We start from the raw sequence: 25,737 nt of genomic DNA, 5'->3' as shown, positions 1-25,737 counted from the left end.
GCTTTGGAGGAGAACGTCAATATCTAGAAAAGGCTGAAAGTCACTTTGCGGATAAGGAGATTTTGGACTTCCAGATGAAAAAAGTCCCATGAAAAAGCCTGTTTTTATTGATACTAAATTAAATGTATTTATTGATAGTGAGCTGGGTAATTATAGGGAGAGTAAGCAACAATTACACACAACAAGGCATTCAGATATGAAGCACAGCCTGTAACACCCAGTGTGTCTTGCTTCATTATGCAGCGTGCTGGAAATGTGTATTATTAGTATCATTGGATTATTTAAAGATGGGCTTAGCGCACCTCTTAATCTTTTGCTGTGATTTAGCCTTCTCTCACGCTCTTTGTTAGCAAGTGAATGGGACTTTATTTCTATCCATATCCTTTTATATAAAAACTTTATGCCATGTTTTAAAATCCGGTGCCGTTAAAATACAATGTTTCTAAGCAAATGTATTTCCATAAGTTAGCTTTAGCCTGTACTTTGATAATTGTTATTTTTCAGAAGAAGAAAACCTCACTTTTTGAAGCTCCTTAAAAGGAAGGCAAAACAAAGACTCTCATTTGGTCTTGTTTATACTTAGAATACCATAGCATTTTACTAACAACATGTATGCACAAACTTCCATCCAACACTGAATCCAGGACATCATTTTTGCAATTTGATGTGAAATCGATGTTGACCCTGTCAGTAAGACATAGAAAATCGTAATTCAATCTCCATCTTGGACAAAATATACCACATCCGACACCACACTCTCTGTAGGGTTGGTTTTCATTTTCTGTGCAGTCGTCACTATGAGCAAAACCTTCAGAAAGAAGAAGATATTGCCACTTTTGCAAATCTAGAAGAGCACTCCCAGACCTCTGCCACGGCCAAATACTCCATCTCGCAATCTCACCAAAAGTGAAAAATGGTGTGTCTGCCCTTGTACTTAGAATCTGGACCAAAATGTAATAGGTTGTTCTTTGGACAATGCTACATCCTTCCATTAAGTTTTATGGCCAGTGATTTCCCTAATCCTGCTGAGAAACAAACAAAACTGATTTGGTGGAGGTAGTAATAAAACCGAACAAAAATCATTGTCATTTCAGGTGAGAGTCTTTACACTGGAAAGAAGAAGCATTTAGAAACCAGTCTCTATTTTTGTTATTTTAGTAAGTAAAGTGTAAATTGTAGATCAAGATAAAAGTGCAAATGAAAAGCCCAGGCCCAATCTGTCCACCAATATAAATCTGCACCTAGTTGAAATCTCAGACACTTAAAAGGGAATAAAACATATTAAGCAGAGAGCTGAAACGTGGGCTCATTTTTTTTCTATATCTGTCATCATGTTCAGCATGATTCCCCCGAGCAGACTTTTCTATTTACATGTTATATGCTAATACTCAGCCTTTCACATTAACTATTCTCAGTACCATCACCGAGTTCCAAGTGTTTCCTGCTCTAACTCAAAGTGGCGGCATGATTTGTCCTGTTCTTTCTCGGCAGGTAAATTGCTGTTTGCTCTTCAGTCTTCTGAGGGAGGCTCGACAAGAATGGGGACGTAGTCAATCACACACGATAACATCCCTGCTCATTTTTCCTTTTTCTAATCAGGCTGTCTATAAGTAGGATAAAGTGTTGTACTATGATGGTTTATAAGGAGGATTGGATTACTTAGAGATGGACTTAAAGCATCACTTAAACCCCTTAAGGTGATATTTATACTGCCCTGACTTCTACTCTGCATGGCGCCTCACTTTTTGATTACCGCCGCAGCTCCCTTCCTCTATTTATACCTGCGTTTCTCTCGCTTTTTTCTGCCCCCATCCCCTTCTATCTCTTTCTCCCCCCTCCCTCTCTCTCTCTCTCTCTCCCTCCCTCCCTCCCCCTCTCTTCCTCCCTGCGTCACTGTGTCTGTGCATTGAGTGTGTGCCTAATGACAGAGGTGCAGAGGCGGGTTGCATGGTGGCTAAAACGGAAGCTGTCTTTCCCTCACTCCCGTCACACACACACACACACACACACACACACACACACACACACACACACACACACACACACACACACACACACACACACACACACACACACACACACACACACACACACACAGAATTAACTGTTATTTAAAGACTAGCGCTGCACTTGCTCCAAAAAAAAATAAAAGAAAGTCTCGGAGAGATTGATGGGTGGAGCAGATGAAGATAAAAAAAGAAGGAGAGAGGGAGGAAAGGAAGGGAGGTACCCTGGTGATGGAAAGATGAGAGAGAAGCAGGGGGATGATGTCATCTTTTAACCCCTATGCCGCTCCCCTCTCCTCCCTCCCGTTTCCTCCCCAGATTCTTCTTGCTCCTCTCCTCTCCTTGCTGTGTCTCTCTCCAGCAGGACTATATTTAGATTTGTGCAGCTGTATGTGTGCGTTTCCAAGCTGTAGGCATTGCTCATTCTTATATGTTGCTGCTCCTTTTCACCAAACCCACCCACCCCTCTCGCGCTCACCCTCCTGCCTACGTCACATCTTTTCCCTCGCTGGGTCTTTTTTCTTTTCATCAGCCTCTTCCTCCTCCGTGTACTTAAAGGATGCGTATGGAGTGGTGCCTTCATTTTCTTACTGTCAACAGATTCCAAAACTAACAATGACTCGATCTTACAAACAAGTATTGCCTGTGTACTGGAAGATGTTATCTATAGTTTTTTTTTTTTTTAAACACGCATGAGTGAGTCACACTGTTGCACTAGGTGACATATGAGCAAACAATGAAACACACACTCTAGAGCATTTTCAATCCTACACCCACTGATCTGCTGCTGCAAATATTTGCGTGTGCACCAAATTTGTATAAATGCACCACTGAAAATAGACCCAAACAAATGCCTTATTAGCGTATGAGTCCTGCAGGAATGATGTATTTGCGTAGGCCTAATTGGGAGTTAATTCCACGGTAATGTGCCCTTTAAACTTTACATTAATAAGTAGAGTGTTTCCCCATGTTCACCAACCTGGTGTTAAATCTATAACAACCTGTTTAATCACTTCTTTTTAGCCACCACCATATTTACTGACCTGTTTTATGAAGCAGAAAAGCACCTTAATGTCTCTCAAGCTCGAGTTACCCTCAGACCTTATTTCAGGCATCAAACCAAAAGCCATTCCAAAAGCCATTGACTTTGAGACAAGGGAACCGGAAGACTTATTCCTGCAGCACTCCATAATTCATGACGGGAGAGGCAGAATAAACATAAGTGAGGCCGACGTTGTGACAAGTGGGGAGCATTGCTCATGAGACTCAGTAGATGTCTGGCGATGTAATGTTTCCTTATTTAATGGCCGATTGTATCAAAGAGTATTTGCAGTTTAAAGTGATGCAGTACCTTTCTAGACTTCAAACAGTATGTAGGATTTGAAGTAATGTGAAAACTGCTATCGGACTATTTCTATTTATTTTCATCTTGTTGCAGTATGTCTCAATCGAGTTGTTGGACTTTGTAATTGCTGTTTTACCACCTACGGCTCCTATTGCACTCAGCCATCCGTGGAGAGGGAATCTCTCATTGAGTTACCCCTAGAGGTTTGCACATCATGCAACAGAGATTATATTCTCACTCTTCTTAGACAGCTACAGGGCTGACTTAGAAACCGCTGTATGACATGGCATGTGCAGGATATTTGGCTTTACTGCTAAACATGACTCGACAGGCAGGATGGACTTTTGCTGGCAGCTAAGAACTCTTTAGAGTAGAGCTATGCATCCTTCAGATAAGGACCAAAACAGAATAAAAAACACAAACTAATAGACAAGTAAATGCTTTGTGCAAGACCCTTTATCTGCACCGTCACATGCAGAAGAACAGAACATTAAAAGTAGAGTAATACAGAGCTGCTAGCACTTTGTATCAGCACTGCTCTTTATAAAAAATTAATAAATGAAAAGCGTAATTGCTTTTCCTACTGACTGTTCCAACATGCTTTTATAATTGTGTAATGTCACTTTGGTGCACCATGTTGTCGATATGAGTTTTAAACTGAGGGACTTTTCCACTCAATGAAGATTAAATAAATGAGTCAAATTTAACTACAGGCACTTGATGTGTGGGATTTTAAAGTCACAGGCTTGTTCGTCTTTCAAAACACCAATTTGGGTTGTCAGAAACATGGAAATAGCAAAGTTATATATGAGTCACTCACTGAGGATGTTAGTATTCTCACTAACATGTTATTAAAAGCTGCTTTGAATGTAGTGACCTGCGTTGATCAAATTATAGCATCTAAAGTCCACTTTAAACTTAGCTCAGTTTAGTTTGTCGCTTCCTTCATTGTGCACTGAGTTGGTTTTTACAGATTTCTTTCTTCCAAATGTAAGCTTTTTATAGACAGTATGATACTGCTGGTGGGCAGAACACAGACTAAAAAACAGTTTTAGCCAATATCTTTGCCATAAAAACATGAGTCTCTGTCTGTGACTGTCATCCTCAACACCTTCCTCTCTCTTCCACTTTCCTTTCCTTTGCTCTCTCCCACACTTGCTGTCACATGACCCACCAAGTCTCTCCCTTCCCTTCATGTTGCCTCTCTTATTCTCACCTCCTATCGCACTCTCTGCCTCTCAAACTCACATGCATGCTCTTCCCTTCCCTTCATCTTTTCACCTCGCTCTGTTCTTCCTTCTCAGTCCCAGCACGGCACATATTCATACAATTACTCTCCATTAAAAATGGATTAGATTTCACCTTCACAGTCTGTCTACAGAGGGAGAGAGGGAGTGGACAGAGAAGAGAGGAGCTGTGAGATATCAGGAGAGGAGGTTAGCAAGGGGCAGATTAGGAAGGGAAACAGAGCGGTGGAGGACAAAAAGGAAAGGATGGAGGTAGAGGAAGCTGCAGCTATCTCAAACCTCACAAATACAGGGGTTTAGACTCTCATCTGTTCTCAAAGAGTCAAAATAAGCAGTTCACCCTCTTAAATATTTTCATCACTTGTTTTTTCGTAACAAATGGTTCTAAAATAGTGTGAACTTGTCTGTCACACGGTTTTTCAGTCACTGAGAAATGGCTGCAATTCAAGAACAAACTGGCCGCTCACTGTTCAATGGGCAGTCTCAGGCATGGATGTTAAAATGGGCAAAAAGGAAGGTTAAAGAAAAGTCACAGAGGTTGTTTATTCAGCTCACGTCAAGAATGTAGAATGGACAAAAAGTATGAAGCAAGCAAGTCATGTAGTCGTCTTTGTACACAAACAACACACAATCGTCTACATATTAAAGTCAAGTTTAGTGATATTTTTTCTTTTAAACAAGACTTTTTTGTTGTATTCTGGTCAATTTATTCAGCATTTTGCTCATATTACATGGAGATGCAAGTCAGAGAGTTATGACAAGGTGATCTTTTTGGAAGCACAATGTTTTTTAAGACATTTTGCGAGTCATGCCTACACATTTTGCCCTGAGTATTTAATATTGCCACAGTGTGAAATGACAGGCAAAAAGAAAAGGTTGCGTAAAGATAAACGTGTGAAATGATGGCGGGTTATTCAAATACCATTTAGTGAGACTCGGCTCATTAGCATCACAATATTGCATTGACTAGTTGTGGGTGTGTCACAAACCTGTTACTTTATCAAACAGCCAATCAGTTTTGGTATGTATTACACCTAAAATAAATCCTGTACCGATACAGAAACACATAACCATCCAAGGCATATTAAGTATTGTTTGATTGATAGAAAGTCAAGTTTGATTGGTCTCACATTGAGCAGAGGGCTGTCCTCGTCCATTGCTGTGCAGCTTTGTGCCAAAGGGAGCAGATGGTCATGGTGTGCCCACAAGAGGTGAGGGGGTCTGGGGCTCGGGGAGCTCCAGTCAGCCCCCCTGTTTTTCCCACCTTGGGGTTAAGAAGGGTTAAATCTAATCTGCTCCTGCTGTGTGAGCGTGTGTGTGTGTGTGTGTGTGTGTGTGTGTGTGTGTGTGTGTGTGTGTGTGTGTGTGTGTGTGTGTGTGTGTGTGTGTGTGTGTGTGTGTGTGTGTGTGTGTGTGTGTGTGTGTGTGTGTGTGTGTGTGTGTGTGTGTGTGTGTGTGTTAGTCTAGACTGCTTCCCAGCATTTGTAAATCTCCTTTGTTTCTCTCTGACAGAGGGAGATTTGTTGAGGACTGGAAGCACACGGAGTTATCAGTTTCTGTTGACACTGCCAGGAAGAGGTCAATGGTCATTCCCCTCTATATTATTTGGTTTTGTAATCAGGTATGCTTTTGTATTAGATTGGGGTTTAAGTTGAAGGAGAATCTAATTCACCAAGGCAGAGCTTAGTGAAAACATTTTCATCACAGCTGAGACAACTTTCATTTTTGGGGTTCCACAAATTTTGTATATAAGGCTGCAATTTAAGAATATTTTGTTATTGATTAATCGTTCCTGATAGATAGAAATTAAAAGTAGCAACAGATAAAGCAGATAAAACTGACGACCCGCCCCCAGAGGAATGCATGAAGGCGTCTGTAAGGCAACCGGTGTGTAGACAGCGCTGTGTGTGTGTGTGTGTGTGTGTGTGTGTGTGTGTGTGTGTGTGTGTGTGTGTGTGTGTGTGTGTGTGTGTGTGTGTGTGTGTGTGTGTGTGTGTGTGTGTGTGTGTGTGTGTAATAACAGTTACATGCAGAATGTAGACCAATGAGTTTAATTCCTGACAAACAGGTCATATCTTGTGTCATGAATATATATATATGTACAGCCTAAACACCTGCAACACTCTGCTGGAAAAAAACGTAAAATTTGTTGCCAAGACGATCCATTTTTCATATCTCATGTGTCTTTTCATATAATTTATCTCTAAATAGATCAGCATATTATTGCTCACATACATCTCACTTATAGAGGAATATAAATGTTGAATATTTCACTGCTATATTTAGCCTTGGAGTCATCAATCATCTGGTTTCATAGGAAAAGAACCAAGCATTCCCATTTGGCTGCTGTCAAAGCCTGTAGCTCTTTGTTAGTGTTTCATTTCTTTACATTTTGCCTCGCGATCCTGAGGTGCTAAAGATTCCCACCTTCTCAGGCCTGTGGAATCAATTTTAAACTCACTGCATGACTTTAGTAATCCATGGCTATCAGCCACTTTCCCTACATCTGTGAGGAGAGTTGTTTTTCAGAGGAACAAGGTTTTAATCAGACGGCCGGCAGCAGGACGTTTCATTGTGACAAACAGGTCTGCTGAATGAACCCGACAGGTAATAGGACTGAGATGCAACACAGCCCTCTGGAAGGAGCTGTGTGTGGACATGTGTGTGTGCATGGAGGAAGCCTCTGTGTGTGGGTGTGTACAAATGTGTTTATAGAGTAAGAGTCTGCTCTTTCCCTCATTACCTTTGAGAGAAGATGTAGCCTAGAGAATACATCTCTGTGTACTCCAACACTCCCACTGTCAAACGATTCACTACCCAACACAACGCGCCTTTCAGGAACGCTATAGGATTTGGCTCTGCCTTTTTTTCTGTCATTGAACTTATTGTCTCTCTCTCTCTTTCTCCCTTCCCACCCCTCACACCTGCAGACGCCCCGGTGGCAGAGTTACATGACCTGTTCTGTAAGAAGCTGCAGCAGTGCTGCGTGCTGTTTGATTTCCTGGACTGCGTGGCCGACCTGAAGGGGAAGGAGATCAAACGCGCGGCGCTCAACGAGCTGGTGGAGAGCGTGGCCACGAGCAGAGGAGTTCTCATAGAGCCTCTGTACCCCGAGGCCATAAAGATGGTAGGAGGCAATAGCAGACCAATATTACTAGGGTGGCCGTGCTGGGGCCAGTTAATGAACGAGAAGGACACATTTAATTCTGGACAAGGGAGGAAAATACAGTGTTCAAGATCTTTTTAAAGTTGTCCATTTGCCCCCCCCCCCCCCCCCCCCCCCTAGAACTGCACATGGTAGGAGGGGAGGGATGGATGATTGACTGGCGGATGGATAGGTGAAGGGAAGAACATTTGAGCACCCAGAAGGACAAGCAGGGTTCCTACAATCCTCATCAAGCGCAACATTTAGAAGACATTTAGAGAGACGGTGTGATATCCTGCTGAGGCTTTAATAAAAGGATAGTGAGGAGTGATAATTTGCAAAGGGTGCTAAGCAGCAATAGGCTGCACAGATGGCGGGAAAGGGAGGGATGGACAGGAACGATAGAGTGTGGTGGAAAATGTGTGCACACCAACGCAAGTCCCAGAGGATATGAAAAGGAGGAAAGGGAAAAAAGGATTGAGGAGAGAAGGTGAAGCGAGCAGAAGATAGAGCTTATGCTATGGAGTCACTATACCCAGAGGATTCGAAAATGCTGATATGATAGAGGATGGGATGAAAGGAAAGAGGGAAAAGCTTTAATGTGTGGCCACAAGGTAAAATAAAAACCTTGAAAGAAGATTCTAATAAGTGCATAGGTTAGAGCTAAAGGCAGTGCAAGAGAATATATGTAAGACAGGAGGAAGGTTAGAGAAAAAGTCAAAATGTTATTTTATTTTCGTTATCCCTCAGAAATGCATGTTTATGACCTTTCTCAAATCCAAGCTAGATTAACACTATGAGAAATGAGCTGTGCAGTAAAACGTTCTAATGCAAGCATATGTACGGAGAGAAGGAGCAGCAAGACAATAATGCTGAATTGGGGCTTTGGGGTTTAGCTCATTTGCTTTTTGCATTGTAGTTTATGCACTAAATGGCCAATGGAAATGCTCTTTCTGAATAAATCATGACTCTGCTGGCAGTCGGGTTGCAACGCTATACAGTTTCTCTAAAACACAGAACAGCCTCAAACACAGTCAACTGAAGTCATAATATCAGATTTAATTGATAGAAGCCCACTTTTCTCACAATAACAGGACTGTACTGTATGTCATTTGTCTCTTTCTAATCTGCCTTTCTACCTCTCCCTTTTCCAGATCTCAGTAAATATCTTCCGGACCCTCCCACCGAGCGAGAATCCAGAGTTTGACCCTGAGGAAGATGAGCCAACACTCGAAGCCTCCTGGCCGCATCTGCAGGTACACTGTTCATGTTGCGGTCGAAAAATGTACATGCTTTCATGCGTTTTCCCCCCCAGAGGTAAAAGAAACAAAGTGAAACAAATGCAGAGTCAGTAATTACCTTGACAAATAGGTCCTACTATATATTATACATACTGTATTTGCGATGGTGGACAATGCCATAAAGCACACATCTCCCAGGTGTTGCTTTTAATGCAACATTCAGCACTTCCTGCACATATTTGTACCTGAGATCCTTCATTTCATTTAGATCTGCTGTTCAATGCAACATTTTAATGCCCAAATGTACCTGTTTTCTCAGCGGGAATTAGAAACAGGAGCTCTCGCTAAGAAGAAATTCACATTTTCTCAATTCCCTTGCCCAGATGACATTTTAGTGTGTGGTGTGCAGTCACTTATACTCCTTCAGGACGAGATGAATCGAAAGTGTGAATTCCAAAATGTGTCATGTAGCAAAAATCTTCTTTCTTTTCTGGCTTAGATAGGATCTTTTTGGTATAAACTTGAGCTTAAAGCTGGCAGATTACGTTGTCTGATGTCAACTTTTAAGATTTCTGTGGACCTAAACTCAGATTTTTCAAACAAATTACTGAAGTTCTGCCATTTTGAGAGTTCATCCTGTTACCTAGAGCAGCAACAACATTTGTATGGTTTTTTGCCAAGAGTTGGATGAAATGATTGACACCACTCTTTACAGACACAAGAGTGTTATTATCTTCTCTTCCAACTCTTGTCATAAAATGAATAATTCACCAAATGTCAAACTGTTCCTGTGGGATACAAACACTGAGAATAGTTGACTTCTAATCTCTTGCTGTGTGTGCCTCCATTAGCTGGTGTACGAGTTCTTTCTGCGTTTCCTGGAGAGCCCGGACTTCCAGCCCTCCATGGCCAAGCGCTACGTCGACCAGAAGTTTGTTCTGCAGGTAATCGTCTAATCTCTTCTTGCAGTTCGTCAAATCCAAAACTCTGGGATGTTTCTAAAATCTTGATAAATGGAGGGGTATAAATAAATTAAGCTCTTCTTTGAAAAGTTAGAGCCTAGTAATATCCCCACTCCCAAATGTAGTTATCTAAGTTGGGGCATGTATAAAAAATTGACGAAGAGACTCCACAGTTCTTGTCGTGTAATCTTTCTCTTGAATCCTGGTTTAGTAATGGATTAAAAATCACTTTGTAATATACATTTTGGTGGGTAAAAATACCACCATGAAATGTTCCCGCAAATTTGAATGTAGGAGTGAGAAGGTTATTCTGTATTTGTAATTATCTCCTCTGTGTGCAGCTGCTGGAGCTGTTTGACAGCGAGGACCCCAGGGAGAGGGAGTACCTAAAGACCATCCTGCACCGTGTCTATGGAAAATTACTGGGACTCCGAGCCTACATCCGCAAACAGATCAACAACATCTTCCTCAGGTACAGGCCCAATCCATCAATCCAATGCACAGGACTTAACAGTGCTATTTATAGCCCCTTTAACATCAATAAATCAAATGTGAGCCAACAAAGACCATCAGCAGGGAGAAACGCAGCCTTTTTAACCCTGTAATGCATCATTTTAGCTTGGTGCGTTATAATTTGCGTTATGATCTAAGTGTTTCACTATCTAAAATTTGGGAAAACCTCACACATTGTTTGGTTACCCTCTTTGCTTGTCTTACAAGACAAAATGTGCTATACTTTTGTAGGGAAACCAGACACAAACAGTGTTAAGCTCCTTTTTAATTAGTTGAATAAATCCTAGTAATGATACTGGATTTGTTATGTGTAGCCGTTAGTGATGGTGACTTCTGTAGGTCTTTTGCTGACTCTGAACTACACCTAGGATGCTGACGTTAACAGTTTTCCCACACAGCTGCTCATAATTACAGTCTGGACAATCTGAAGCCTATGGTGCATAAGAATAGACACAGAGAAGACGTTTCACTTGTAAGAAGCAAAACATGCTACATGCAGTATTTTCTGGCTCAAGTAGTATTCTGCCACACATGCACACAAACAGGGCGGCATGCATAAATATGACTGTGCACATTTAGTCCTCGCATCTCGCTCCTGCACCGATCCAAAGTGTTGAATCATGGTGTTGTGACATAAATCTCCTCGAATAATTAGTTAAACAGCTCTGACTAACAAGAGTGCTGTGATGTAAATTCATGTTTCATCCCACCAAGTGTTCCTGAATTGTCGTGTTTGCAAAATAATTCAAGCACAGCAACACACTCTTTTTCTGTCCCAGATAACTGGTTTTAATATCATTGTTTTTACATTTTAAATAAATCTGCTAAGCTTTCTCTCTAAACATCACAGAGGTAACAGACGCAGCACAGAAAGATATTAAAGCAAACCCTGCAGGAATGGGAAGGAATTATACACATTTTAGCTTTTTGTTGAGGGAACCAGGGTCATGCTAACTTACAAAAATATGTGGTCCCTGCAACACTCTATACTATGTTTTATTCCTTGAGAAAAATGCAATCATTCTGTAGTTGCTTTTACCTTTTTGGACTTACAACGGTTGCTTAATCTACTGATGCATGAGTTTGAAACATGTGTTTTTTGTTTTTAGGTTCATATATGAAACTGAGCACTTCAACGGAGTCGCGGAGCTTCTGGAAATCCTTGGCAGGTTCGTATCCATTATCACACACACACATTTTAGTGCTGCTGCTATGGAGGAAAGTATACTTTGTAGTATATCATGGCTTAATGAATGCATTTGGATTTTGAGTGGGAACACACACACACACTTATACACACAAACTGTTCTTGGCCAGCTGCTCCTATTCAACAGACAGCTGGTAACTCAGTGAATTGAGCAACTACGAAAAATGTCAACAAAGCATAACTGCAACAGCTGAATACAATAAACAAAAAGCATTTAATTTTTGATTCATTATCCTAGTTGCTTCGTTCTTATCAGGTAAAAACAACTGTGTGTTCAGAGCTTGACAGTGAGAAATTAGTTGTAAGGCAGGGGGAGAATTAGTAAAGCTGGGGGTTTGGCAGGAAGGAAGGGAGGTTAAATACATAAATGGAACTGACTCAGAGGTTTGTGTGGTTTATTGCTCTTTTCTAGAACCAGTAAAAAGAAATATGAGAAAGATAGAATTGAGAGAGCAAGGGGCTAATAAACAACATGTCCCACTCTCTGCCTGTGCTCGTAAGCAAATCAATGTGAGGTGACAGTAATAAAGACAAAGAAATGGAAGGGACGATATGGAGAACGAATACAAACAAAATCTGTAATACTCCTAGGGCGGCGCAGCATCAAGCCGGATGCATATTTGTCAAGAAGGAGGACAAATACGTGTCCGGCTTGATGCTGCGCCGGACGCCGGACAGGGCATTGAAAAGCCGGACTGTCCGGCCTAAAGCCGGACGTCTGGCCACCCTAAATACTCCTAAAGTGTGTTTTCCTCATCTCCTCCGAATGCAGAATACTGAAAGAAGAAACAACCCCATGTTTGTGCATTACTAAACTAAAGTCTGGGCATAGCTAACTTAGCTTAGCATAAGGTCTTAACTCACATCATAACCACAGTATTTAGCTGGCAAGGTACGTAGCATGTGGCCTTGTTGAGCTAAATAAATGAGAGGATACTGTTTCTTTCTGTCGCTCCCAAAATAAAGCAATATACATTTGTTTTCCTTTCAAGGAGACAATCTTTTATTGTTGAATACTATCAAAGCAGATGCGGACTGCACTTGTGTTCCTGAGCTTGGATGACTCAGCAATAAAGTGAAGCTAACAAATGAAGCTACTGTTGGCTAACGTTAGCATGACCATAACATCTATTTTCTCATCTCATAGTTGTGTGTCTTCATCTGAAGGAACTTTTTAACAGGTTTATCCATGTGTTCCCAAGGCACGTGTGTCTCTTGATATGAACTAGCATTGTAAGAGATGGGTAAGGCCTATTTTCGAGTGTTTAAAAAAAAACATTGCTGAGAGAACAAAACCCCTCAGAAACTCTTGTTTCATATTGAAAGTATAGAGCTGGGAAACAAAAGGTATTCTCTAATCTTAACTCTGATATTAAGAAAGCTGTTGCTGTTAATAGTGGATTTTTTACTTTAATGCTGGGTAAAAATGTAAGCTACCTTACAGAAAGCTAGTTAGCTGGCTATGTCTGAAGTGGTTTTGTGATGCTAGTGCCATAACAGGAGAGGGTTGTTGATTCCCTTTTTAAAAGGAAGAAAGTGCATACAACCATACAAATTAATGTGTCCCAAATACAATGTTTGAGACAGAGAAGCTAGCAACTTGTTTCAAATTGACATACATAAACAGACATGTTGATAGAAGTTTAGACACAAAGAGATTGACAAAGACAGAATTAACATAGGGTGATAGAAGACGATAAATCCTAAGCAAACAAACCAAAAAACAAACAAATCAGTGCTAGATATTAATTTTTCTCAAGGGCATTCAGTGCTGGAATCTAGTCCTTCTTTGTATTTCATCCTGAAGACACTAATTAGACTTTAAATAATCGTTAGTGATGTGTGGCATAGAAAAAAGTAAACAGAATTTAAATACGTTTTGTATTCAAAAACTGGAATGATCTGAAAGAGCTAATACTTAATATTTCACTAAATTCATACACAATCTGAAAACGTTCTCCTCGTGTCTACCATTCCATCTGACCAAAACCGTGAAAGGAAGTGTCAATGGCTTTTGAAGTTTCAGAATGTGGGTTAATGTAGAAAAAAGAGGGGGAGGTAGAGAAGAGGATGAATCCAAGGTGAGAAAATGGAGGGAGGGTTGTGTGTGTGTGTGTGTGTGTGGGGGGGGGGGGGGGGGTGGAGAGAGGATGAGTGAGTCAGAAGAGGAGAGCAGGCGAGGAGAGAGAGGTTTGTATTCATGTTGGTGGTAACAGAGGTATTTATAGCTCCTCCCACACACGGAGAGAGGGATGGGCGAGGGAGGATGCATTGTACAGGAAGGGAAAGAGAGAGAGACGGAGAGGCAGAAGAGAGGAGGAGGCTGAGGGAGAGATCAGAGGAACAGCTGGAGGGAAATGTATTGAAGAAATCATCTTTCAAACAAAGATGCTAATAGAAAATGAAGGCAGACAGACAGGTAAATAAGAGTCACACTCCAGGTTTAGTTCCCACCCCTCCCCCCAGTCAGTGCAGCGGTGAACAGCAGACCTCACATTTGTCCAGTCACTTGGAAATGGACACACTACAAGAATAGACTTCAACACACACACATTCACACACAGATGTGAACATGGAAGGATTGTGAGACAGATGGCCCCTGGGCACATGCAGAAAGGCCCTGCCACCGCTCCTACATAGAAGCAACACGGACAACTATTTCTAGCTGTTTTCCCCCCTTTTTCTGTAGTAATGTTGTGGGGCTCCTTTTGTCTCTTTAAGCTGTTGTTAATTTGTGTTTACAATAGTTTTTGCATTTTTTATTTGTCTGTAGTTGTTTTTCCCCTTTTGTAGTCATTTGTGTCTCTTAGCTGTTGCTCTGCGCCACTTTTTAGAGACCCAAAACAAGTTCTAAGAGACACTCATGTAGTCATTTTGCCTCTCTTTGCAGTTATTAGGTGTCTTTGTTGTCTTATTTGTTGTCTATTGTAGTCATTTTGTGTAGGCGTTGTTTGTCTCTTTATGGTCGTTATGTTCTTTTCCATAGTCATCATGAGTCTGTCTGTGTCTCTCTATCATCGTTTTATGTTTGTTTGTAGACATTTTCAATCCCTCCTTGGTTGATGTATGTCTTTTTGACTCATATTTGGTAGGTCGCCCTGTAGCCTGTACAATAATACATCCATTGACGTAAATAGTAGATTAAGGGGTTGATTGTGACGTTTGTTGGTAAATACATGTCTATTTAATTATTGTCTATAAAGTGAACATACCAAAAGCATAACCTTGTTCAGGAAGAAAGCAAACATGATTTTAAAAAGAGTTAAAATGCCACAAAGTGAACATATTTAAACTGTATGTACCTATCCTTCCTCCCTCCTCCAGCATCATAAACGGATTCGCCCTGCCCCTGAAGGCCGAACACAAGCAGTTCCTGGTCCGGGTTCTCATCCCGCTACACACGGCAAAGTCCCTTTCCATCTTCCATGCACAGGTCAGGGACATTTCCATGCATACTCCAGTATTTAATTGTCTTAATTTGTAAATATTTGTTGCAATATTTCTTCCATGTGTATTTATATGTCTTTCAAGGGGTTCACATTAAGGTTATTTCTGATATTTTGATCATATTCTAATGATAGTTTTTAGTCAAGAAGCAACTTGAACAGACAGAAAAAACTGAACTTGGATTAATGTTTTGTGTTTGCCTAGAAATGTAGAAATCAGTAAGCTTCAACTACGAATAACGAGACCTTACTCCCGCCAACTGTCATATAATCGAACTGACTTTTATTTTATTTTATGATCTTTCTACTAACAAGAAGAGTTAGTTCTTATCATTCCATAACAAATCAATTTCCATGAGTCTTCTTCCTGCAATGTCTCTGATGTGCCACTAGGAGGCAGAGTTGGGTCAAAGATAATGCTGCAGAGACTCACCTTTGAATTACACTCATGTGTGTTGGCCTTCGGTGTGTTTGTGTACGTGAATGTGTGTTTGTGTTATGATAATATTTGACAACGCAGATGGCAGCCAGTTTTTGGTGTGTGCATTTAGTTTCTGCCACACATACTTGATATTGTGTGTGTATTCTGAGGCTCAGCATCACCGTGCCCTACATTTCTCCTCCCCGTCTCTCCCTGTGGTTCACACACATACATTATTCACACACTCAAACACACTCTCAGTTTGACAGGGTCACGGGGGATACAGTTATGGTGGACAGCAGTTTGTGCTTGGTAGGCGTGGCTCTGCATGAGTGACCTAGTTCTGGATATTAATATCAAGATGTTATATCACAGCAGCACCTTTGATTTATCTCTTTGGTTTTCAGACACTTTCAGTCATCCTTCCTGTGGCCTTTTCTCATTTTTATTCATCTCACTGGATTGTAGTAACAGCTATAATGTGAAGCATTACCAAGGTTACGCGTCATGCTTCAAAATGGCAAAAAGCAAATCCAGTGCTTTAATATTTTAAGCACATAAAAGAGTAATTATTTTAAAGTGGAGCTGACATATATGTTTTTAATGCTAAGAAACAAGTGTTTCCTTTTTACTGATGGGAAATTACTAAGGAGATTTACTAAGTAGTGCACTTTTCTGGAGTAATTCCATTTTATGCTACATTATACTTCCACTGCACTACATTTAAAAGGGAAATAATGTAATTTTACTCCACTACATTTATAAACAACTTTAGCTTTTAACAAAAATGTCTGTAAAATATTATATAGAAATGTAACCTATACATAAAAGCTATTTTTCGAATACTTTTGCTTGTTATACTTTAAGTACATTTTGATGAGAATACTTTTGTACTTTTACTAAAGTAAGATTTTGAACTATAACTTTTACTTGTAGTAAGAAGAAGTATTTTGGCAATAATGTATTGGTACTTTTACTCAATAAAGCATCTGAAAACTTCGTCAACCACTGGTTGGCAGTGATAGTAAAATCAGAATCAGAATCAGAAGTACTTTATTTATCCCAAACTGGGAAATGTTTGCGTTGCAACGGCGAAATACTAAGAGAAGGAAAACAAATACAAATAATAAGAACTAAAAAATAATAAAATAAAAATGAATGAAAATGAAAATGAAATACACAAATGTACAAAAAGGCAAAAATAATATAGTGTAAATGTACAATGCTAAGTGTGAAGGAGTGCATGCTAAGTCCAGTTTACAGAGAGGCTATGGAGCAGTGAGTTGTCTGCCAGCCAGAGTAAAAGGTGAAATGTGCAGACAAGCAGCCAGCATCAGAGCCCTCTAGAATGAATTCACCCCTAAAAATAGTCCCTTATCCAACCTGTCATCTTCACATATAAATATGGATAAAATGTAAACCTTAAAAAGACTACAACCTCCGTAATCCTTGCCTGACAACAGAATCCAACATATTTACCCCAAGAGGCTTCTTAAGGTCTCACTGATACTTAGTATTTTGACCGATCAGTACCTTCACTTTAATCCTCCTCTTTTTCCTGCTTTTCTTTTAAACCTGACTTCCCTGCTTTCATTCCTCCTTTTTTTGAATCCTCTGCTTCTGTTACCATGTTGTGGTGCGAGTTCGGGACAGGAAAGTTAGGGATGGAGCGAGAACAGAAGAGAGAAAAGGGATTAGACGGGGTAAGAAAAAGGTGAAAGCTGTGGATGTTCACAACTAAAAGAAAGTAAAAGCCAAACACTAGTAATGTGAACGTACACAACCTTTACTGTCTAACTGTAGAATTCGACAATCCAGTGTACTTGTGCATTGATGACATGAACATACTTATCTGAAAGTGGTAAAATGAACCAGTAGAGTAATAAGTTGAAAAAGGCAAAGGTAAAAATAGGACAGAGACAGAGAGGCAGAGACAGGAGGTCTAACCTCTATCTCACATTGCCCTTAAGGGACTTCATGTGTGTGTGACATCACTCCTTCCGAAGTAAACACACGCACACACAGTCTCCGTCGCCACGGTGCCCACTCGCCACGGCAACCGGCCGGGGTGGAGGGGGCAACCGCAAAACACACACACGCATGTATGTACGCACACACTCGTGAATAATAGGAAATGATTGCCAGATCGTATAAGATGAGACAAGGGCTGATGTAGAAGAAGTAACACACACACACACACACAAGCAGACACACACAGACACACACACAGACACATACTCGTGACAAACATCTCCCATTGGAAAACTTGCCTTTTCGATCTTTAGCCGGGTTTAATCCTGAGGGATAAGTGCTAAGATCCCCATTGTCTCCTTGACAGCTTCAGGGAATGTGTGTGTGTGTGTGTGTGTGTGTGTGTGTGTGTGTGTGTGTGTGTGTGTGTGTGTGTGTGTGTGTGTGTGTGTGTGTGTGTGTGTGTGTGTGTGTGTGTGTGTGTGTGTGTGTGTGTGTGTGTGTGTTCTAACCACGTCTCCTCTTTCCTTACAGCTGGCCTACTGTGTGGTGCAGTTTATGGAGAAAGATGCTACAGTGACTGAATACGTAAGACTGTGTTTCCCCACATTACTGTATTTACTACATCACACTTTCTCGTTCAATTTAAAGCATATTGGTTGTCAAGTTTTGGCCATCATTTCTACCAACCAAGGTAATTGCTTTGATCTTTACCAAAAGGAAAGGCCCCCGGGTCCTTTCACGCTCAAACAAGTGTAGTAAATGTGCTCTATGGTGCTGGACAAAAAGATGAAGCCGAAAGAAAGATCTGATTCCTGGCAAAAAGTTAATAAGCCTTCAATCAGCTAGATCCCTAATGGGGAATTTCCAAGAAACATAGTCATTGGCTTTACATGCCCTGAACCGGATATTTCCCCCAGGAGTCTTTTTAATTATCAATTTAAATGTTGTTTTCTGTTATATATCTTAATGCCTTTAATCTTTTTTTTAAAAAGCCCTTTCAATTGACTTGTGTCATATAAATAAACTTGATTTGCAGTTTAAAAATAAAAAAGTACACAATTCTTTACCCTCACAGTTAAAACAAAAGTTGTAAGTGATGGACAAAACTGTGAAGTAAGACTCAAGTAGTAATAAACTGAAGTCTGATGAACATCAAAGATTATAACCAGTGTTAGTCCTGTGTCAACAGTGTCAACGCAACTGTGTATAGGTTGAATTAGGAGCATTTGCTAGAACCCAATTGTTCATTTGGCAACGATCAACACAGTACAAAGTACAAAGTTTATAACGTATTTGTTAATGCGCCAGCCAGAGTATGATTCTGAGTTAACGGCGATGGCACAGATGGACGTCAGCCAGACACCCTGCTGATATAAAGGCTGCTGTGTTTATTCATATTAATGTCCTTCATATTTTCTCTGCAGATCATCAGAGGGCTGCTCAAGTACTGGCCAAAAACGTGCACGCAGAAAGAGGTGAGAAAGGAAATCATAAAAAGACTCAGATTTTCTGTCCTTTAATGTATTGATTATCAATATGTGTGCGGATGTGTGTGTTTGTTCAGGTGATGTTCCTGGGGGAGATTGAGGAGATCCTGGATGTGATCGAGCCCTCTCAGTTCATCCGGGTCCAGGAGCCGCTCTTCAAGCAGATTGCCGCCTGCATCTCCAGCCCTCACTTCCAGGTACACACCACACACACCCTAAGTATTTTACCCATAGGAAAGGTAGAGCTCTAGATCTAAAGCCCGATTAGAATTTGTGATCGTATGCTGTAATGACCGTGGGATTAAAAAAAAAAAGGTTTTAATGGGGCAATTTATGTCCTCAAGGGGGTGAGTGTTTGTTCGTGTATATTGGCTACACAGTTTAATATACCCATTTGGAATACAGTCCCAAAATGAAACAGTTTTGGGAGTAATAACCCTAAAAACATCCAACTAATTGCCTAAAGATTTTATTATATCACTAGAAAAAAAACAATCCACTCGTGATCAGGTACTTGGATAACTTCAGAAACTGTGGCCACAAACAACCGCCTGATAGAAACAATCACGTTACATCTTTGATAAATGGTTGTGTGTGTGTGTGTGTGTGTGTGTGTGTGTGTGTGTGTGTGTGTGTGTGTGTGTGTGTGTGTGTGTGTGTGTGTGTGTGTGTGTGTGTGTGTGTGTGTGTGTGTGTGTGTGTGTGTGTGTGTGTGTGTGTGTGTGTGTGTTTGTGTTTCAGGTAGCGGAGCGGGCTCTTTACTTCTGGAACAACGAGTACATCCTCAGTCTGATCGAGGAGAACTGTCAAGTCATCCTGCCGCTGGTGTTCGCCACGCTGTACAGAGTCTCCAAGGAGCACTGGAACCAGTCAGTCACACACACACACACACACACACACACACACACACACACACACACACACACACACACACACACACACACACACACACACACACACACACACACACACTAGCACAAATCATAATTGATCAGGGTTTTTTTTTGTTGATTAGGGGCAGTATGGGTATGAGATATCTCACGAACCCTCCATAAATCAGAAAAGACAAACCCATATAAAAGAACCATCAGATTGCAGATAGGAATGAATATTGGAATGTTTGGTGTGTAAGAGCTACTGAAAAAGAGATTTCTGGCTAAGAACATAATAAAAGAAAAACTAAATTCCCAAGTCTTATAGATATCCCCATGAAACTTCCACAGTTGATTGCTGACTAATTTTCAACTTTATATTTGCGTTTTGGACGTCTTCTTTCAGCAAGTCTGAAAGAAAACATGTTATTGAAGCAAAATAGCCAAAAATCTCATAATGGACTGTGATAAAAAATGTTTTTCCCGTAGTGTCTCACTCCGCCACCCCTATTACGTAAGAGTATCCCTTAGCAACACTAACTACCCAACAGTGACACAAATGTACAATCCTCCCATCGTATAAGTGTATGCTAAAAACGTTAGCATCGGAGCTGATGATCTACCAGGGACACATGAGTGATTCACAGGTTTTATTTAACACACATGTTTGCCACTGGGTAAATCTCCCACTTGCAAACCTCTAACTCCTTACCCATAATGCATTGGGACTGATGAGCACCCAGGTTCACTATCTTCTTTTTTCAGGACCATCGTGTCTCTGATCTACAACGTACTGAAGACCTTCATGGAGATGAACAGCAAGTTGTTTGATGACCTCACTGCCTCCTACAAAGTGGAGAAACAGAAGTAAGTGTGTGTGTGTGCGAACGTGTGTGTGTGTGTGTGTGTGTGTGTGTGTGTGTGTGTGTGTGCGAACGTGTGTGTGTGTGTGTGTCACTGGATAGTACAGTGACAAAGACAGGACGGATCAGAGGTCCTGAGTCATGTTTTGAATGGTATTTCTTCCATTATCCATCACATTATATTTCACAGCGTAAGTATTTATCACTTAGGTCATCTTTTCAACATGAATCACATCATGATTCCACTCATTCATCACTGGCTTTTAAAGGGAATATAATGGGTTCTATTGAAGTCTGTGAGTTCAGTGCGGAGTCGGTGTCATGGCTTGGTTTACTGCAGCATAAAGACGCAATATAGCTCTAGTCTTTCTTTTTAAATCAAATAAAATGCTTACTAACCGCTGTAAAGGTTATTAATTGGCTTGGTCTGTCTTATGTAATTAAGCTGTGCATGTACCATGACTATCCCTGTGAAAATTCACTTTTTAATGTTTCCCTTTTCCCATATTTGACAGACCCTTATATATTAACCCATTAATTGCCAAAGCTATTTTGATAGATTTCTCAAGGCTGCATCTTTTGTCGTCATACAAAGGGTTTAATTCAGCCAGCAATTTGTTATTTTGCTCCTGGGGAATAACTTCAGTACGTAAAACATGCTTGATTTAATTACATTTTTAATGTTTCCCATTTATTCAACAATTGCTTTCAATTCCAACCATAAATTGGATTATTCCCTATAACTTTGCTCAATAACTAAAAGCCTTCTGAGAGTATTTCCTTGCAGCTTTCTTGCAACTATTATGAGATTATTGTCTGACATGTTTGTTATTAGATTATATACTGTATGTCTGCTTTATTTGTGAGAACTACATACAGAAACGTTTGAGGACATTTTAACATTTATTTGTTTCAACTAAAACCTTTATTTTTTTCCACTTTTTCTTATTAATTAAGAATGAAATTAAGTGCACATGGACTTTGCAGTAGGTGGTCTGTCAGCAACATATCAGTTATATATATATTTTCAGCTATGTATATATCTAGGTATTCACTGAAAATCAGCATAGTTTTTACTTTCAGTCCAGCAATACAGCAAAAAGGTTTCCAGCAGCTCATCCGCCTCTCCTTTCGCTCATCCTCTTCCTCCCTTCCTGCCTCCCCAGAGAGATGAAGCGGGAGCGGGAGCGTGCGGATCTCTGGCGGGGTCTGGAGGAGCACCAGGACCGCAGGATGCAGATGCTCACGGAGGCCGCCAGGAACCAGCGCAACCTCCAGGAGCGAGGTGAGAGAGGGGACCCGCCGACCCCCTCGTCCCCGCAGACGGCTCACTCCGACCAGCCCGAGCCCAAGCCCAGCGGGGCCTCCTCTTCCTCTGGAGCCGGGGAGAGCGCCACCTAGGTGCTGCTCCACGGAGATTGGATAGCACGGGGGTTAGGGGACAGGGAGAAGACACAAGGTTGATGGTGAAAAGTGTTGGGAGAGAAAAGGTACAAAACAAATCCACAGTCCTTTTTATCTTGTATCATGGAGGGCGTGGCTTTTTGTGAAAAGGCGCACAAGCTCAGTGATCCGAGGTAAAGGCTGCACCTTTCTTTTTCTGACAGAGTTGTGTGAAAGTGGTTCACTTTTTGCTGTACACACATCATGTCGCAGATCAGAAGATGAATATTGCCCAGAAGTGCAGACTGTCATTTTAATCAGCGGCTGGTTCCTAACTGCAGGTCAGTATCCAAACATTGGTAGCTGGCCTGCTTAAAATCAGCCTCAAAATAAGAGAAGACATTTCTCTTTTGGTGCAACACTTACCAAGTTTAACGTGTCTAACTTGTCTTGATATTTAACCAACCGAGTCTGTACTGTGGCCGCGTATTTATCTTTTGCTCAGAGATACTTATTTCATGCGTGGACAGCACAATACAATCAATAAAACAAAGGAAGCAATTTCACACAAATGTCCCGAAACTGTTGCTGCACAGACCAGACACACAGAAACACACACATAGTCGCAGGTACATATTTACTGTAAATATGAGTAGACAGAGCAGAGAGAAAATGTATCAAACTAAAAAAAATCACTCGGTTGATGCACCAAATTATTTCATCCATTTTTTGTTCAACACACACACACACCCCTAAACACACACACACACACACACACACACACACACACACACACACACACACACACACACACACACACACACACACACACACACAGCTGGTTCTGGTGCCTCTCAAATTCTGCCGGGTTGGTCGGGCCTAAAGTCTCTGATGAAGATGATGATAATGATATAAAGTACAATACTTCTTCTTACTTGTTACTCTACTACTACTACTCTACTCTACTCTAAGTACTACTGATGATGATGATGATGATGATGATGATAATGTTTTTATATATATACATATGTCTCTGGATATTTCTGTAGTGTATTATGGGAGAAACACTAGTGTAGCAGATACCATAGAGGGGAAGGCCGGCTGGAATTCTGGATTCACACGCTAGCTGTACGCGGCCATAATGTGAGTGCTGGAATTCAGCCGAGTTCCCCTTTAACAGACCTTAAAGAGGAGAGGAATGAACTGGACTGGGGGTGACGGTTTTTCTTTTATTTTGAAAATCGGGATGTTTGTGGTGCGACAGGCTTGATTTTAAAGGGGTATTTCGTAAAAAAGTCCAAAAACATTCCATATTTAGAGATCATTTTGCGTTAAGGTGCCCAGTGGAGCTTTCTTGTAAACAAATGTGTGTTTTAATCCAGTGTTGCTTAACAAAACACAAAAGTCACAAAATGAGTTTGTTTATCAACTCAGATTTGTTAGAAAATGTTTTACATTTGAAATGACTGAATTTATTTGAAAGTTGGGCTCATTAATATATTTGAACATATATATTTGAGAAGTACAAGCGAAAGTTTAATTTGTGGGCCATATTGCATTATACTTTTAGAATTTGCAGAGGGCCGATTCAAAATGGCCTGCGGGCCGCATGTGGCCCCCAGGCCGTAGTTTGGACACCCCTGTCCTAGAGGGTTAAAAAATGTGACGAAGGCATCCACTTCCTTTATAGAACATTTGATTCTTAGATATTATAACTCTTTAATTGTTTACATCCATGTTTACCCGCTAGCAATTTTCTTCTTCCCTACCTTTAACAGCACACGGCTAATTTTTCTTGCACGTCATGGCATACAAACAATAGAATAGCATGAAGCTGTTAGCATGATGGGAATCACATTGCCCCTTATAGAAGCATAATGGGGCCCGCTAATAACAACTAAAACTCCACAGGGTAACTTTCATTTTAAAGTTGCGGCACACGGTGATCCTTTTTTGTTAAACGTTTACAGATTTACTAATTTGCTTCGGCACATATCTCAAAGCTGCGTTTTTAACCACAAATTTCTAACCAAAAATGTATCCAAGCATACCAGTAAACCCCTCCCAACACAGAGGTTACCAGAAGACAAATAAAGCGCACCACAAGTGTTTCAGACCAAAAAGAAAAACACAGATCCAGTTTGATTTCCGACCCGGAGCGTCTGTTCCTTTAGGCTGAGACCTGACGCTGCTAGATGGCGACTTGGTGGGAACCGAGAAGAATCAGTTTATTGTCTGACGATGAAGAGAAGGGGGAAAAAAAACAGAAAAAAAATATTTTAGCAATATTTTCATTCTTTCAGGATAATCTGTGTTTTTAGGGGTTTAAACAGGAGTTGGGTGTCACACTCAAATGTTTACCCCCCACTCTTGTTTTTACTCCTGTTGCGTCCTTGATATTCACATTGTCTTAAAGGTACTTTCTGTGTACATTTATTTAAAGAATTTTTGCTTTGTAATTACGTTGTTTTTTCTCTTTGTTTTTGTATGATCTTGTTCATTTTGTGGAAAACTGATACTGATGCTATTTATTTTCTATTTGATCAGGAAATGTAACCTTATTTGAAGACGATGGTCAGGTTGTGTGTGTGCGTGTGTGTGTGAGTGTGTGTGTGTATCCGGTGAGTGAATCAGTGAGCAGGAGACGTGCGTAGACAGAGTGATCGAGAACGAGAGAAAAACTGTTCTCTCCTTGTTTCTTTTTCTCTCTCTCTCTCCTTCTCTCCTTCCTGAGGGACAGGGTTTGAATCTGAATGTATCGTGAAACAAATCAATTGATTGTTTTTTTGACGCTTGAGGCGCAGAGCTACCTGTCAGCTGCTTCGTAACCAAACATTCAAAAACCCTTCGAACCAGCAGTTTTTTGTTCAACTCTCACATCCAATCATGCCTGAGTCAACAAGGTTTTGAAACCCACTTGGCAAGTTTAATTGAGCTGGTTTAGCATTTAAGGCAGAAACATGGATCTGCAATTCTCCAGGTTTACTTCAAGTCTGAGTTTGCCCAACTTGTTTTGTTCCTTTCAGGCTGCAGTCACCTATTCTTCCATTGCTTTGTTGTAAAAAAAATAGCTTATTGCTTTCAAATGTTAAAACTGATGCTTTGCATATCATTTAATGTGCCGATGTTGAATCCGGCAGCCATTTTCAAATTTGTGCATGAAAGTTAATTAGTGAACCCAAAATCAGTAGTTTGCTATTAACAAATGTAACTTTCTGCAGCTTGTCACATATCATGCTATTGATAGTTCCAGATAAAAGCTTGAAACCAGAACCAGAGTTATCATTAATACACTTGTGATATTTGTTCCCAACCATTTGGCTTGTGACACATTCGAACAAACAAAACTCCTAGGCCTGTGTGTAGACCAGATCAACCAAAGAGTGTATTTCCTCCCAACTTTGTTTTTGTCATGTTCTTTTCAGAGGCCTGGAGATGTCACCCTTATGTCATATTTATATAGGGCAAAAAAATCTAATTATTAAATGTGCGTTCCAATTTTTCAAAATTTCAAATCAGTACAAATAAATAAATCATTTAAGGAAAATCCCAAAAGTCCCAAAAACTTAGGAACCATTGACACCTGCAATGCTGCATTAGGTGTAATAGCAGCCTACACCTGCAA

The 25,737-nt window shown here is 40.6% G+C and overlaps 1 protein-coding gene across 1 annotated transcript in view; it reads left to right on the top strand.

Moving 5' to 3' along the window:
• ppp2r5b (protein phosphatase 2, regulatory subunit B', beta) overlaps positions 1–22,824 on the top strand; it is a 34,011-nt gene extending 11,187 nt beyond the window's left edge. The window contains exons 2-13 of the mRNA XM_063900658.1: positions 7,529–7,725; positions 8,898–8,999; positions 9,836–9,928; positions 10,288–10,418; positions 11,569–11,628; positions 14,991–15,099; positions 18,039–18,092; positions 18,932–18,982; positions 19,072–19,191; positions 19,736–19,863; positions 20,632–20,733; positions 21,896–22,824. Of these exons, the coding sequence (XP_063756728.1) occupies positions 7,529–7,725; positions 8,898–8,999; positions 9,836–9,928; positions 10,288–10,418; positions 11,569–11,628; positions 14,991–15,099; positions 18,039–18,092; positions 18,932–18,982; positions 19,072–19,191; positions 19,736–19,863; positions 20,632–20,733; positions 21,896–22,130 (1,382 nt within the window). The 3' untranslated portion in view covers positions 22,131–22,824. The remainder of the gene's footprint in view (positions 1–7,528; positions 7,726–8,897; positions 9,000–9,835; positions 9,929–10,287; positions 10,419–11,568; positions 11,629–14,990; positions 15,100–18,038; positions 18,093–18,931; positions 18,983–19,071; positions 19,192–19,735; positions 19,864–20,631; positions 20,734–21,895) is intronic.
• The last annotated feature ends 2,913 nt before the right edge of the window (positions 22,825–25,737 follow it).

Source organism: Eleginops maclovinus, chromosome 14 (assembly GCF_036324505.1).
Source record: "Eleginops maclovinus isolate JMC-PN-2008 ecotype Puerto Natales chromosome 14, JC_Emac_rtc_rv5, whole genome shotgun sequence".
Classification (NCBI taxonomy): Eukaryota; Metazoa; Chordata; class Actinopteri; order Perciformes; family Eleginopidae; genus Eleginops; species Eleginops maclovinus.
The sequence above is the reverse complement of the archived record's forward strand: the minus strand, read 5'-3'. Positions and strand labels throughout refer to the sequence as shown.